General features: G+C 37.6%; 2 protein-coding genes across 2 annotated transcripts; one reads left to right on the top strand and one right to left on the bottom strand.

The window, feature by feature from the left end:
• Positions 1-5,867: 5,867 nt before the first annotated feature.
• LOC143568205 (F-box protein SKIP19-like) lies at positions 5,868-6,431 on the top strand. Its single transcript, XM_077054415.1, has one exon. The coding sequence runs from the start codon at positions 5,868-5,870 to the stop codon at positions 6,429-6,431; it is 564 nt and encodes a 187-aa protein (XP_076910530.1).
• Positions 6,432-11,972: 5,541 nt separating this feature from the next.
• On the bottom strand, positions 11,973-15,732 carry LOC143568202 (uncharacterized). The gene is made up of 9 exons (XM_077054412.1): positions 15,654-15,732; positions 15,509-15,574; positions 14,863-14,968; positions 14,730-14,772; positions 14,504-14,576; positions 13,322-13,409; positions 12,535-12,591; positions 12,375-12,453; positions 11,973-12,244 (listed from the first exon to the last, which is right to left on the bottom strand). Exons 1-9 carry the CDS (start codon positions 15,722-15,724, stop codon positions 12,231-12,233), a joined length of 597 nt encoding a protein of 198 aa, XP_076910527.1. The 5' UTR covers positions 15,725-15,732; the 3' UTR covers positions 11,973-12,230.
• Positions 15,733-16,073: the final 341 nt, after the last annotated feature.

Genomic DNA, 16,073 nt, shown 5'->3' with positions numbered 1-16,073 from the left:
CCGTCAAGCTCGTCTTCGCTTTCCTCATCTCCTTCGTCATCCCCGCTTGATACATTTTCACCGTCTCGAATTGGTCGAACCGACAAAGCATGTTGAGCCAAATCCGCCGTAAGCGAATTATGTATCTCACTTGAACGCATTTGATACACATTTTGCGCCCTCTCCTCCATAGTTGCTTGAGGCTGTTGTTTGACATTCCCTGATATATAATATTGACGTATTTCTCACCCATCGTTTTCTATAATCATGTTATGAAATCAGAAATATGATACAAGTATACATAGCACTCTCGGTTTTTTTCAATGTCCATGCACGGCACGGATTTTTCTTTTCACGTAATGCCCACATTGGCGAAGAACCTCAAAACACCTCTTGATGTCCTTTCGCGAAAACTCTTGTACTTTCTTAAAGTAGTTTATATTTTCTTCCATCTGGTCTCTAAACTTTTTGACAATAATAGAATATTCCGGATATATCTCATCTCTCAAATCGTACCCGTGTGGGTAGTAGTTATCGTTAGCCTAAAACGATGTGACTAGTGCGGTACCGGAGATGCAATTCTCTACCACTGGTGACGCCTCCAAAACGTTAAGATAGTTGTTGGACCCGGGGCTGCCAAGTAGATCGACCAAACCCAATGGTCGTACGAAGTAACCGCTTGAAGACTCACCGTTGGTACTTCTGGTCACCACGTGTATATTGATTTCGCCATGCATTTGGACAGTTTGAGCACTTCCAATGCATACAATCTATACTCCCGATCATGTGGGGTAAACCATGTTCCCTTTCATGCATCGTGTAAATCTGTTGTAGGTCGTGTCAAGTGGGTCTTCTAAGATAATGTGTGACGTATAGTTGTATTATGCCTATATTAAAATTTTTAAACCCCCCCCCCATATTTAAGTACTCGTCGTTGATGTCGGTTGTGGTTCCGTAGACGAGCATGCGTAACGCTGGCGTACACTTCTGGATACTGATGAATCCTAACAGCCCTCGTGTGTCCCGTTTTTGCTTAAAAGTAATCATACCCGTGCTCCAAATCTTGGACAATGCGTAAAAATAAACGTTTAGGCTTCCGAAAGAGGCGTCTAAAAGTCTTCAGGTACTTGTATCTCGATAAGCCATTGAAGTAGTCTATCATCAAACGATCGTTTTGCGGCCTCACGGTCTCCTTCAATATGTTCTCTTCTCAAAAACGAGTGAGGAGGAGAATTAGTATATTGCATATACTTTGCAGCAAGCGTAACTACACTCGTAATCACATCCTCTGCCTCGTCATCGGCTGTGTACTCGTTATCTTGCAAATATCGGTTGGTTACGTCGGACGAAGAAGGAGAATCGATATTGTTGGTATTTTGAATTAAAGTTTATAAAAAATTGTGAAGATTGGTGTAAGGTTTATAGAGAGTGTTTAAAAATGTGTGAGGAATTTTAGAGATTTTTTAGAAAGTTTAGATGTTTGGTGATTATATAGGAAAATAATTTATTTTTTTAACTGGTCGTTGAACGGCTATGTTTGACCAAACAAAGACACAAGCCGGTATTGTGTGAGAAGCGCCCCCCACCCCCACCCCATAGCGCCTAAAGCGCCTCGAGGGCGGTGTTTCCAGCACTTTGGGGGCTTCATGGGGTGGGGAAACGCACCACTACGCATGGTCTAAACTGATGTATAGCTGTGCATAACAAAACTTTTATTTATAGGTGTATATTTAAAAACTTTAAAATATAAACTTGAAAGTAAAAAACTAAAAGTTTTATATAAATATGAGGATGTTTTATGTATTTACTTTATAATTTATAAATAGATTAAGGAACATGGATTTTTATAATCCAAAGTATTACCTACTATTTGATAATAATCCGTACTTACATTTTGATTAATGATAATCATAATTTTCATTTTTGTCGCCAAAAGCAATACCGATAGCGTAATTATCCATTTGAATGATACTTGATTTCGCTAATACGTTTCTTCATTTCATTCATAACCATTTTGAAATAAATAAAGTTAAAATTAAGTATAAATATATGATGATTATACTACACACGTGACAAGATAAAGGTGAAAGTTGACCACGAATTATTATTAAAATCTAAATTTTCTTTTTCTCCCGTAGATTAATGAGGGGTATATGACCCACATAACCCTTTTTTATCAACAACATTCCTGACCAACCTTCCAAACCATATATAACTAAAATGTTTACTTTATAAACAGTTAGAACCAACATATTAGATTTGAGTATTGACAGCCGACAAATCTATCTGACATACTTTCGTTTTTGAACCAATTATATCTAAACACATATTGACTTAATCGGTTGGGCCTGACAGTTTTTTAAAAGATGTTTGGCCCAACCATTACGTGGTTGGTTCAAAAACAAAAGAGTGTTGGATAAATTCGTCAGGTATCAGATCTAATATGTTTGTTCCGACAGTTTAGAAAGTGGACATCTTAGTTATTTTTGGTTGTGAGGATTAGTTTAGGGTTGTAATCGGTAAAAGAGCGCATTTTGATCATTTTAATGAGAGGTAAGGACGGGTATATGATGAGTTAACCCAGATTTCTTACATTTCTGCGTCATTCACTGTGAGTTTATCTTATGCTTAATTTCCGCAGATTACTATTACGGACTGAAACCATTGCAAGGTATGGGACTTGTCCCACATCGGTTGTATGGGCAATTGATGTGGTGTTTATAAGCCAAATGGGTTCCTTCACCTATCAGACTAGTCTTTTGGGTTGAGTTCTTCTGTTTGGCTTGTAACATTGGTATCAGAGCCAACCTCGGTGTGGTGGCCCACGAAGTGGTGGCCTAGAGTGACCAACGTGGCCGTGACCAACGAGGATGTTGTCCTTTAAGGAGGGTGCATTGTTACGGACTGAAACCATTGCAAGGTATGGGACTTGTCCCACATCGGTTGTATGGGCAACTGATGTGAGGTTTATAAGCCAAATGGGTTCCCTCACCTATCTGACTAGTCTTTTGGGTTGAGTTCTTCTGTTTGGTTTGTAACAATTACAAGTATGCACTTTCTTCTATTTTCGTGAAATTAGGTTATATTTATATTCTTATCATTGCCTAGGCTGTGAACAAACAGAATGTTTATTTATGTTTGTTCGTTTGACTAAATGAACCAACACGAATAAAGGCCAAAGAATCAAATTGTGTTTTTGAACGTCTGATAATGTGTTCATTTTAATTTATATCCATTTATTTTATGACTTTTCTAATTTTCTCTTTAGTTAGCTATAAAAAACAAAGATGTATACGAGTATCATCTGATTAACTATAAAGATGTTCGTGCATCTTGTAAGGCCCCGTTACCGGTAGCCCTACTTTCGTGTTGGATTTACTCATAAACGCAGTTCTAAATATCAGAGTTAATTAAAACATTCGCGGAACATTAAAAACATTCAAACCATTACATTCCATAACCATAATTCTGGTGTTATCGAGCATTCATAGTCATTTAAAAACAAAACATAGTCTTTTAAAATAGAACATCATAGCAAAATCTTCAGATGCCAGCTTCGTCCAACTCTGCCATGTCTCCTCCTCAAGCTACCTGCCTCATTCTACTCACCTGCGTGCATACTAAAAGTCAGCTACGCTGTGTGAGTTCTAGTTAATCACATAATCATACAATACCTTCTTACATTTCATACTTAACCTCTTAACTTTCTTTCATACACACATAAGTGCATATACTTTCATTCTTACTTTCATACTTTCTATACATACATAATCATACGTTTTAAAGAGCCTTTCGCCCTATAACCTCACAGATATTATAAGGGTCTGGTCCCTAACATCACAGATATTATAAGGGTCTGGTCCCTAACATCACAGATATTATAAGGGTCTGGTCCCTAACTTCACAGATATTATAAGGGTCTGGTCCCTTTGTTTCGTGTAACTACACCATACCTGTTCATACATGCTTTCCTTGACAATACGTGTAATCTCCGAAGAGCGTTCACGTACCATCATCATAACATACATACATTATGCATACATCATATATTCATACATACATTATATCTCTCATCATACTTATCAATCATGTCTTAACTACTACCTGACGGTTCATGCAATATCCGAAGATCGTTCACGCACCGTCAAGCAATCATCATACGTAAATCATACAAGGCATACACCTATCACTTAAGATAAGTGTATTCACTATCACATCGAGTATGCACACAGCCCCGAAAACATAACAAGGAAGTGGGGCTAGAAACTCACCTCAAGGCGGTTGCGTTCACCGTTTACGGTTATCCCCTTCTTTAGCTGTGCGCGACTAACTGTATAATAATTATACGTATCAATAACTATCACTACACATATCGTCTTTCTAGTTTAATTATTACCCTCAACGAACGGGGGTCCGGGGGCAGCGCCCCTGGCAGCGGGGTTCTAGGGGCGGCAGCCCCTAGCGGGGTCTAAGGGGCAGAGCCCCTGGCTGGGGTTAAGCTGCCAGGTCAGCTTGGAAAAATTTTATTTTCATTAACTGTCTTAACACATTTTCCATTAGCATTTTGAATCATTGAATAATATGCTACTTAAAAGTTCAAGGGCTTATTTGTAATTAAATCATTCTTTTCTAAGTCCAGAGACCATTCTGTCATTCTGTTAAACTTCTAGTTCGTTACTTATCCCTAACGAACTGACTTGCCATGACGAACTGGTTACTTACACGAATTGGACTTTTAACGAACTGGACTCTTAGCGAATCAGTCCATGTAGCGAACCAGTCCAAGTAGCGAATTGGACCTTCTAATTCGTTATCTCCTTTAACGAACTGGTCATAACGAATCAAGGGTAATTCGTTACCCTTTTCCCTTAACGAATCAGAGACGAATCATAGGCGAACTAGGGCTAGTTCGCTGTGCCCCCTTATGCGAATCGACTAACGAATCACCCTCAGTTCGTTAAGCCCACATAGCGAATCACCCTCAGTTCGTTAAGTCCCCATAGCGAATCACCCTCAGTTCGTTAAGTCCCCATAGCGAACTAGGGTTAGGTCAGGAATGTCAGAACATTCCCTGACATTCCCCTTAACCTCGTACCACTATTCCGGTGCCGCCTTTGCCGGAAAGCCGCCGGAAAACCGCGAACACGTCGGAAAAACTAGTTTTAACTCGTTTTTCACCGTTTTTCGTCCCTTTCGATCCAGATCTGAGCTAGGGTGACCCCTAAGCTCATCATAGGTTCGGTTTATACCCGATTCCACCCGGATCTCATGACTTAAACGGTTTAATGGTGTCGACTCGTCGTTTCATGATTATATCTAACGGATTTAAGCTCATACAACAAAATACTATCATACCTTGGGTCGGGATCCGTTTCTTCTTCTATATTTCGGCTAGAGTGAGAGAGAAACTAGAGAGAGAATCTTAAGTGTGTGTTTTGGATGGTGTAAGGGATATGTGTAAATGAATTAAATGGAGGATTAAGGGTATATATATTTTTGATCATGGGCTTAAGCCCATGGTCTTTCCTTCATTCCTCCATAACCCAAGTCCATAACCCATATCCATTTACCCTACACAAGTCCATCTCGTATTCTATTCAACTAAACCGATAACGACCCGCAATAAATTAAACGAACTTTATTTTATTAATATAACCGAAAGTAGGATGTTACACATCTGTGTCTGTGAACCATTCACGAACAAGCTCATTTCTTTAATGAACAAACACGAAAAAGAAAATCCGTTTGAATAGTTTTTTGTGAACCGTTCGCTTGTCTGATAAAAACTTAGCTAGCGAACATGAACAAGGTCTTGTTCGGTTCAGTTTGTTTACAACCCTAAATGCTTATCAATTGGTATATTTTGCTTTGTACATGCTAAAGTGACAATGAAGCGAAGAAAAGGCCGTAAGCAAAGAAGAAACTGGTTGAAGCTTCCTAATGATGTAATGACCAATATACTCTACAGAGTTGGTGTGATTGACATACTCGAGAATGCCCAAAAGGTGTTAATTGTGTTTGTTGATGCCATTAATATTTATAGATCAAGTCAGCTTAGACGTCTGGAGATTGCATATTGTTATGGTTGTGTTTGCAATGGCTGGGATGAATGTATGGAGAAGTTTGTCAAGTTGGAAGAACTTAGTCTGCACACAACAGATATCACAGAAGAAGCTATTGAAGTTGCTGGTCGTTGCTGCCCTCTGCTAAAAACACTGAAAATGAACAACCAACAACCATATACTTTTGTGTATGATGACACGGTGTTGGCAATCGGTAAGAACTTACCCGAGTTAAGGCACCTTGAACTCATTGGAAGCAGCCTGTCGAATATTGGGTTGCAGGCGATTCTAGATGGTTGTGGACACCTTGAATCGCTTGACTTGCGTCAGTGCTTCCACATTGATCGATCTCAAGGGAGATCTCGGGAAACGATGTTTAAAACAGATTAAGTTTGTGAAACTGCCTGATGATTGTCTTGATAGTAGTGACAGTGGTGGTGTTACTACCGAGCCCAAGATACATATTGAAGAGTATGATGACAGATATTATGGGTACTCGGATAATGACTTTCATGGTTGATTTGGATATTTTGTTGACGCTTGTATCGGATCGTTTGTTGGTTCAGGGATCTATAATCGAGCCGGATACAAATCAGTAAGGGACGGGTTAGAAATCGGTTTGGGTTAAAACTGGTTTGGTTGTGGTGTCGGGTAGAGGTGCACAAAATCGGGTATTGTTAAAAACCGGAACCGGTTAGGAACCGGTTTTTTTCACACCAGGTAGAAAATGGGACCGGTTCCAGTCAGGTACCGGGTCGGTTCCGGACCCGAACCGATGGCATGAAATGTCAACTTTTAGGAACCGGGGCCGGATATTACGTAAAAACCGGTTCCGCCGGTTTTTTTTGAAATTCAAATAATAGAGTCGTTATGAAATGGTTCCAACGACTATATAGCCGTTTTTGACCGTTGGAACCGGTTTTTTTACTATATAAAGCTTACCAACATACTATAAATAGCAATGTGTTGTGTGTTGTTAGTTAAACCACTTTCAAAACTATAAAACACACTCTAAATCACAATTAAGGTTAAACCGACAAGAAATGGTAATGACGGCATTGTTATGATCGAAACAACACAAGCCTCGATGTTTGGTTTCATTACGATTTTTGTGTCATGACCGACGCACAAGAGATGGCTCGGTGCAAGTATTGCTCGAAGTTTCTTAAAGCGGGGTCGAACTCGACCTTACGAAAGCATACGAATAAGTATTGTCGTTAGAAAAGAAGTTTGGATGTCAAGAAAGCGGAAGTGGGAGAGTCGTCCAGCTCAACAACTCAAGCATCTACCGCCGGTGACAGCGCTTAATTGTTGTAGAACACCGGATTAAAACGATGGACGTTGTTTTTTAGTTTAAGTTGTTATGTTTAGTATCGTTTATGTTTTAATAATGTTTGTAATAGTTCTTGTTTAAATAAATAAAATGTTCGTCGTTATTAAAAATGTAACAAAAAATTAATCATGACTAATAAGAAATAAACTGGTACTAGTAATAAACAAAACAAAAGTAGTTATTAAACAAATCAAAACTAAATTTTTAGTTGAACTTTGATCATGTTACAAATGATTTTACTAAAACAAATAAATATTACAACTCTTCTTCGTCTTCACCCTCGTCTTCTTCACCACCCGAATTATCGGAAGAAAGCACGTCCTCAGCCTCCTCATCATGAATAGGACGCTTTATTGGTATTTCGTCTTCAAAGTTTGCTTTGTGTTGTACACGATCCACCGCATCCAAATGGTCCTTTATGCAAATGCAAACCTCTAGAGACTCGGGAGTTAATTTTGTTCTTCGCATTGATAATATTCTCCCACTAAGAGAAAAAACCGATTCGGAAGCAAACGTTGAGCCTTGTACGGCAAGAAAATCACGAGCCACGGCGAATAGAATAGGAAATTCGTTTTGTTTTCCTTTCCACCAAGCCAACAAATCAATATTGTGAATTTCTTCGACCGTTGCGCCCTCAACATAGTTTGCTCCACTATATCGACCAAGTTCGCTAGTTGGTGTGTTTCCTTTTTGCCTTTTAGATGCAGATTCATGAACCGCATTCATCAAGTTTATAAGTGGGTCCTTGCACGGCCTACTGGTCGTTGTTTTTTTCACAAAAGACGATCTCGTGCTTGGACCATACATTTGAAAATAATGGTCATAAAGATCTTGAAGGTTTTTGTTAAACTTTTCCTTTGCTTTCGTCGACAACTTCAGGTCGATCTCATGCATACCAATGTTGTCGAATATTTCCTCGATCGTTGTCTCAACCCCATGAACGTTCCAATAGGGGTTTAAAGCGGCGGCACAAGTAAAGACCGGCGGTATGTTTTCAAAATATTTTAAAAACTTTTCCTTCATTACCGCAACAATATTCTTGAAGAGTTTGTTCTTCTCCTCAAACTCTTTAAAAGTACAAGACATGTAGTACAATTCTTGCAAAACCCAACAACTAGTAGGATAATAGACTCCCGATAACTTTGTTGTTGAGTTTTTGAACACGTCAAGATACTCCAACAAAAACCCGACATTGACCCAAACACTTTCCGGATCAACCCAATGAGCGGTGACACATATGTATGATTCGGGTAACCCGTGTGGTGCCGACCAAACATCGGTAGTTAAACTAACCATCGCTTGTAAAGAATGAAAAAACTCGATTAACTCTTTCTTAGCACACTCCCACAACTGGATACAATGACGTCTTAAGGTAGTACGACTTACATGTGTGTATCGCGGTTGTAGAATTTCTCGAATCAACGACGTCAAATCCGGGTCGTCAAAGTGGTTAAACGGCAAACCTCGTTGAATAACGAACTTTTCCATTCTATCTTGAACTTGATTCGTGTTGTAACGAAATAATGTACCATATTTACCCAAGTCAACTTGATCGGTTGCGCCAATGCCTTTCAAGGCCTTGCAATATAGCTTCTCGATGTGCTTTCTCAAAGTCGAGTTGGAATCGTGCTTTAATTGTGTTCCACATAGTTTGCAACGAGCCTTTTGATCACCATCGACATTGACAACCAAATCCCAATTCTTCCATATGTCTTGGTTGCGGTTATGGGTGACGACCGCAAGAACTTGTGGGTCATCTATAGCACGAACGGGTTCAATAAAAACACTCTTCTTAGCTTTGTTGTTAGTTTTTTTGGTGGGTGCCATAATAATATTGAGTTGGATGGTCGGGTTTGCTAAAGGAGAAGTATTTTAGTTTGTTTTTAAGTTTGGTGGTGAAACAAGTGATGGAAAACAAGTTATATATAGGTTTCGGACATCAAAACCCGGTTCCAACGGTTACAACGGCTATAATTCTCTCAAAAACCGGTTCCAACGGCTATATTACCGTTGGTTGCCCAAACCAATTTGTATGTACGTCTCTAGTTTTAACGGGTTCAGGTTGACCTGCAAACACTTTTAGTAAAGCTGGGTGTGTTTGGGTTGACTTTTAATCCATTACATTTTTATAATTATTTTTAAAATGTATTTTATGTCAAAACTTCAAAAGATTTGATATTTTATGTCAAGTATATAAAGTTATAAGAGAAAATAGGCATAAAATTTTTAAAGTTTAAAGGTATTTATGTATATATGTATTATTACTTTTTGTAATTTCTTAGTTTTAAAAGTATTTATATCAATCAATCAATCATACCCAGTGAAGTCCCACTAACAACAAAGCTATAAGTAGGGTCTGGGGAGGGTGAGATGTAGGCACACCGTACCTCTATCCAAAAGAATAAAGAGAGGGCTTCCAGAGAGACCCTCAGCTCTAAAGTACATATGTTTTTGGAGCAATACAAAGGAAATCAAAGTGCAACAATAATATATAAATATTAATAATACTGATAATAATAACAGTAATGATAATAATTCAAATACTATATATATGTAATGAGAATATCATTCTGGTGTGTGACCAAAAAAAGGGAAATATAAGCCCTAAGGTATTCATTTCTTGCTAAAAATCATTAACTTTAATTCTACTTCTCCAAAAATTCCTAGCCTCCACCATGTCCTCGGAGAGGTTTAGGCCTATCAAATCACGCCTAACCCTCTTGTCCCAAGTCAATTTCGGTCGTCCTCTACCCCTCCTCCCCCTCTATAGTAATGTTTTCTACGGATCTAACAGGATTCGTCGTCTGTCTTCTCTTCACATGTCCAAACCATCTCAATCTCCACTCTCTTATCTTGTCTGCTATGTTCGCCACCCCTAATCTCTCCCGAAACACAACGTTTGTAATTCGGTCTAACCTTGTGTGCCCACACATTCAACGTAGCATTCTCATTTCTGCTACCTCCATCTTCCGCACTTGTGCCTTTTTGATGGCCCAGCAATCTGTTCCATATAGCATTGCCGGTCTAACTGCCACCCTATAAAATTTTCCCTTTAGTTTAGTTGGGAAACTTTTGTCACACAATATACTTGTGGCTGCTTTCCATCTACACCATCCTACCTGAACTCGATGGGTCACATCACTGTCTAATTCCCCATCACTCTGAACAAATGATTCTAGATACTTGAACTTCTTTACATGTGGAACCACCTGCCCTTCAATGGTGATCTGTGCATCTTCATTGTCATTAACCCAACCAAAATCACAGTGGAGGTACTTCGTTTTAGAGCGACTAATCCTTAAACCTTTTGTCTCTAAGGTTGTTCTCCACTCCTCAAGCCTCATGTTTAGATCTTGTTTTCTCTCAGCTAGTAACACAATATCGTCTGCGAACATCATGCACCATGGGAGCGTCCCCTGAATCGACTTTGACAACTCATCCAAGACTACTGCAAAAAGAAACAGACTCAGCGTTGACCCCTGGTGAAGACCTATCTCTACAGGGAAGAAATCATTATCCCCCACTGGCGCACAGACACTTGTTGCACTCCTGGTATACATATCCATAATTATATCTATGTATTTCCTGGGTACTCCTCTACCCTCCAAGCACTCCCAAAGCACATGTCGTGGCAAAATGTCGTAGGCCTTTTCTAAGTCAATAACACCATATGCAGGTCACGCTTCTTCTCCCTATATTTTTCCATCAATCTTCTTATAAGGTGAATTGCCTCTGTGGTGGAACGACCCGGCATGAAGCCAAATTGGTTCAACGTAACCTGAGTTTCTCGTCTAAGTCTAACATCAATCACTTTTTCCCATAGTTTCATAGTATGGCTTAGTAGTTTGATTCATCGGTAGTTACCACAACATTGCGCGTCTCCTTTGTTCTTATAGATAGGAACTACAACGTTGCTCCTCCACTGGTCTGGCATCTTACCATATTTGGGGATACTATTGAACAGAGTAGTTAACCACATGACTCATTCCTCTCCCAGGCACTTCCACACCTCGATGGGTATGTTGTATGGGCCAACCGGCTTAGCCCTTCCCATCCTCCTAAGCGCAGTCTGCACCTCTTCTCGTGCGATTCGTCGGCAATTGCAGTTATTCGGTTGTTGTCGTTGGAAGGTTGTGTTGTTATGTTCTTCTTGGTAAGCCCTCCCATTGTTAAAAAGATTGTGGAAGTAGGTTTGCCATCTTAGCTTGATTTCATGCTCCTTGACCAGTACATGCCCATTTGTATCCTTTATGAACTTCACAGGCCCTAGATCTTGCCTTCTACGCCCCTGGCTATGACAATCTTAAACATATCGTGTCCCCCCTCTTTTGTTTCTAAACGTTCATACATCCGTTTATAAGCATCATTCGTTGCTTCTGCCACTGCCTTTTAAAAGTATCTATATATGTTAAGTCATAATATTCAAGCTAAACAAATTGTATTCGCGTCAAACCACATGAAGACCGGTGACGTGTTTAGCTTCTGCCAGAGTTTTAGGTTCTTCCCACGTCATGTTCAACTCGTGAACACTATACACGATGAAGTGCACAAATTATTTTGACTCCTAATAGTGGTTCTATTTATAGAATGCAAATACTAAGAATTTAGGTTTTGGTTCGATTTTTAATATCTTTGAAAACAAAACAGATCTTTGAAAACATATATCTCAAACGCTACTCGCTGCAGAAGCACAATTGTTCACATCTCGTATTTGTGTCATAAGACAAAACCCATAAAACAAAATGACGACACGTTCTTGGAGAACAATAAACAGTTGTAACAACAGCTATCAGCAGTTTGTGCAAAAACCATCCTTATAGATCATCAGGAATAACATGCAGTAACATACTTAAACATCATATTCTTGGGGCTGCAACAAGAACAAAAGTAAGAGTTAGTACAGTATGATTAGCGGGTTGATTCGATGAACCCAAAGGCATATTTTATTTGTGTTTGAAAAAAAAAATGCTTGCAAGAATATTTAGGGGTGATTAACCTACCTCCACCCATTGTTGCTTCAGGCAATCTTTCAATTGAGTACTTGTGCTGAGTGATATACATAATTGGCACACCAGGTATCTAATTACATAAAATATTAATCCAAAATAAGTTATGTTCAAAACAAAAATAAATTGGAAGATTTGCTGAAATACTACTTACCTTGCGAATCCTACGCTTCAGATCTCTATCACAAGTTGCTACCATATAACATTTGTGCTGTTTCAACAGAAAAACTATCAGATACAGTAAATAGTACATGCCAGTTTTGAAAGTTGTTACCTTTGGTCATACATTAGTACCATAAAAAAAATTAAAAATTACTAGTTAGATTTGTAAATAATGATCAGATTAATTTTGCACACATGTGACACTATGTTTAAAACCACAAAGCATGGACACCGTCACTTTAATACAAAATCTCAAAAATATAATAGACATGGGTTTATATTACACAAATTGTTAGCAAATACAATTGTTTTGTAGATGTGATACTGTAGATCTATAGATTTGAAAGTTGAGATTGTTCAAAGAACAATAGTTTCTTTGACTTTCACAGCCCTCAACTTCGTTTTTTTTTACTTTAACGACCTCGACTTTCAAACCTACAAATCTACATCAACATTTACAACACTCAATTCTGAGATCTACAAAACTCTTATACTTTACAACCATCTGTGCATTATCATAGATGTATATAAATGTATAACTATCAAGGTTTCTGATGTTGTGTTAGTTACACCAATACAGTTCGTGATTTCAAATGTCGTACCACGCATGCGCAAAATAAAAGTGGATCGTTATAAATCTAACTCCGTGATTTCAAACATGGGACCATTGATTTTATGTGCTTAAAACCGAGCTAAACCAAGTCGAGTGGAGTTCGAGATCAATTTCAACTTAGTGATGAACAAAGAAACAAGCATCTAAAGAGTATTTAAGTAATTACCCGGGTAACTCTTTCAACAATGCAGTCATCGGCATAAGTCCCTTTGTGAACGCATGGAAGCCTTTCAAATCTTGGATCCTTGGCAATTCTGTTTTAAGCAAATAGAAAAACGAGCATATTATTGAGCAACATACAAAGCAATCAGTATGTTTAATGCTCTCAATACATTTTTAAACATCTACATTCATTTCTCTAAAATAAAAATATCACTTTCCGGATTTCCTTTGAACAGAAACCTTAATTCTAACGATCGAGTTCTACGTCTAGTTTGGAAATAGAAAAGCAAAGAATAGAAGACTCCTCTAAGTGAGATAAATAACACAGGAAAATTTTCTTTTAAATTGTATGCCATTTCATTTCTACAGTGCCTGAAAGATAATACTTACAACAGTTAATTTTTTGAAAACTATCCATGATCTCCGCTAACCTACTTCCTGAGAAATAAACATGCAGAAATATGAACAAGGAAAAAGAATATGCATAAAATATAAAGGCAACGACTCTTGCATAACATGGTTTTCGTGGGTTGTTGAAACACAAGTGATGATTGACTTCAACTGCCCAAAGTTCCCAAAGTTGCATTTGCAATCCAATTGACCAGATTACCCTTCAATGATCTAGTCAATTGGGTTGTAAATGCAACATCAGACAGCTAAAGTCAACCTTCAATTTTATTTCTGCAATCCAGAATCGCCATGCTGTGTAAAAAAAATTCGTGTCAACATTTACATTTATTGCGCGTTTTTTTTCTTTATTTACATTTCTGCACATATAACTTTCAACAAGTAGACTACGGAAAATCAATAGTAGTTTTCTAGAAATTAAAACTATCTAGATGTTCTTTTTGAAACCCTGTAGAAATGAAAAAGGCATACGGGTTACAAAAATCTTTCTTGTGTCTTAATTTTCTATTCTTTGCTAACCATCAAGGTGAGTCTGAAATTATTGTTGATATCGTACCTTACCATTTGTTTGCAGGTGTTTCCTAATATCAAAACTAGCCATATATCTATCCTAAACTAGACCATTTGATTTAAACATGTGTTGTTTGAGCTAATCTACAACAAATAACAATGTCTGAGAGTTATAATTTGTACTTCATAGTTGAGAAGTATAACTTGAGATATGAGAACATCAAATAAAGATTGACCAACAATTTAACAAAGTCACGAGATAAGCTACCTTAAAGCAACACGGTATTTTTGACCAAGCTTCTCAAGCTCAGCCATCACACAATCCGTGATACATGGAGTACCTGTAGAACAAATATATTACACTAAAATTATTTTTATTCTTACATACTCCTTGCTAATGTAACACAAATGATGAAGTACAATTAATCAACAACAATGTTCATTGTTAATCTATAACGATGGTTTTTAACATAAAAGATGAAATGAAAGCTTACATTTTGCATATAAGCAGTCCATCATTCCTTTCTCCAGGTCCAACTACATCAAACATTAAAAACTGAAACTTGAATAACTTTCGTGTAATTAACACTTAAAAAAAATACTCAAGTAATATTAAGCAAAACTCACTTTATTTTGGATAGAGAAATTGATAAAATTGGTATCAACCAAAACTTGATAAGGAGGTCCTAACGCCGTATTGTGCGAGAAGAACAGAGCAGACGAAACATAAGGTCTGCAAATCACAAATCCCAAATCAAAAAATTCATATATGGGTGTAAACGATCCGACCCACTCGTAAGTTACTCAATATCACCTCGTTAAAAACTCGAATCGAGCCAAGCTTAAACAAGCACCAGCTCAAGCTTTTACTGAGGCTCATTTAATAAAAGAGCTTGAGCCCTAGCTTCACATATCAAACTCATTATTATGTATACTATGTATAAAATTATGATAAAAATAATTTAGTGTATATTATTATTATATATAAAGTGCAATTACAAATATATATATATATATAATTATAATTAATATATAAATAAAATAACTAATTTATAACTAATTAAGTGTTATTATGTATAAAATTATGATAAAAACAATTAAGCAATGTATATTATTGTATATAAAGATAGATAATTAAACAATAACCGAGCCGAGACGAGCCCGAGTTTGGAAAACTACTCACAGTCCGAGCTTAAGCGGCTCGTTTAGACCTAGCATCAAATCATGATACAGAGACACGAAGATGTAAGACATCAATGGATTAAGGACTTACAGGTTTCTGGGGAGATTGGCCTTGGTTAAGTCTTTTTTATTAGGGTTCAAAACCTCTTCTTTATGTCTGAAGAACAAATTGATGTGATAAAAAGGTAGGTTAATAATAATAATAATAATAAGGTGAAAGAGAAGAGAATACTTACTGTTTAATTGCTTTGTGGGAGACCAGTTTCTTCATTACGGCGAATTTAGGACCTTTCTTTGATCTACCCATCTTGATGTTGATGAATTAGCGATTTGGGGATGGAGGTATTATGGTGGGGAGTTAGCTGTAAACCCTAAAACCCTGAGAAAGAGAACCGGTTCAATCCTGACCGGCCTAGCCTTATAAAAGCCCGTTGTGAATAAGATATAAAATATTAAAAATACTAATTATAATTATATTTTTAATAGAAAATTTTAAGAATTTGAACGTAGATGTAGTTGATAGGGATTGAAAAAAAAAACGTCCGAGCCCGATTGGTATACTTGAACCCCAAAATTATTCGTTAGAAGTAGAGGTGGCAAATAAGTTTGGTTGGGTCGAACGAGTCATGAGTTGAAATGAGTCATGGATCAAAACG

This window comes from Bidens hawaiensis, unplaced genomic scaffold, assembly GCF_021521415.1.
Source record: "Bidens hawaiensis isolate Kalapana, Puna unplaced genomic scaffold, B.hawaiensis_p1.1 tig00023831_1, whole genome shotgun sequence".
Lineage (NCBI taxonomy): Eukaryota > Viridiplantae > Streptophyta > Magnoliopsida > Asterales > Asteraceae > Bidens > Bidens hawaiensis.
The sequence above is the reverse complement of the archived record's forward strand: the minus strand, read 5'-3'. Positions and strand labels throughout refer to the sequence as shown.

Excerpts from the sequence above, each read along its gene's own strand:
- LOC143568205 (XM_077054415.1), top strand. The coding sequence starts at position 5,868 with ATGAAGCGAAGAAAAGGCCGTAAGCAAAGAAGAAACTGGTTGAAGCTT.
- LOC143568202 (XM_077054412.1), bottom strand. The coding sequence starts at position 15,724 with ATGGGTAGATCAAAGAAAGGTCCTAAATTCGCCGTAATGAAGAAACTG. Across the intron at positions 14,773-14,862 it reads ATTTCTCTATCCAAAATAAA|TTGGACCTGGAGAAAGGAAT; the intron begins GTGAGTTTTGCT and ends TGTTTGATGTAG. Across the intron at positions 12,454-12,534 it reads TGAAGCGTAGGATTCGCAAG|ATACCTGGTGTGCCAATTAT; the intron begins GTAAGTAGTATT and ends TTATGTAATTAG.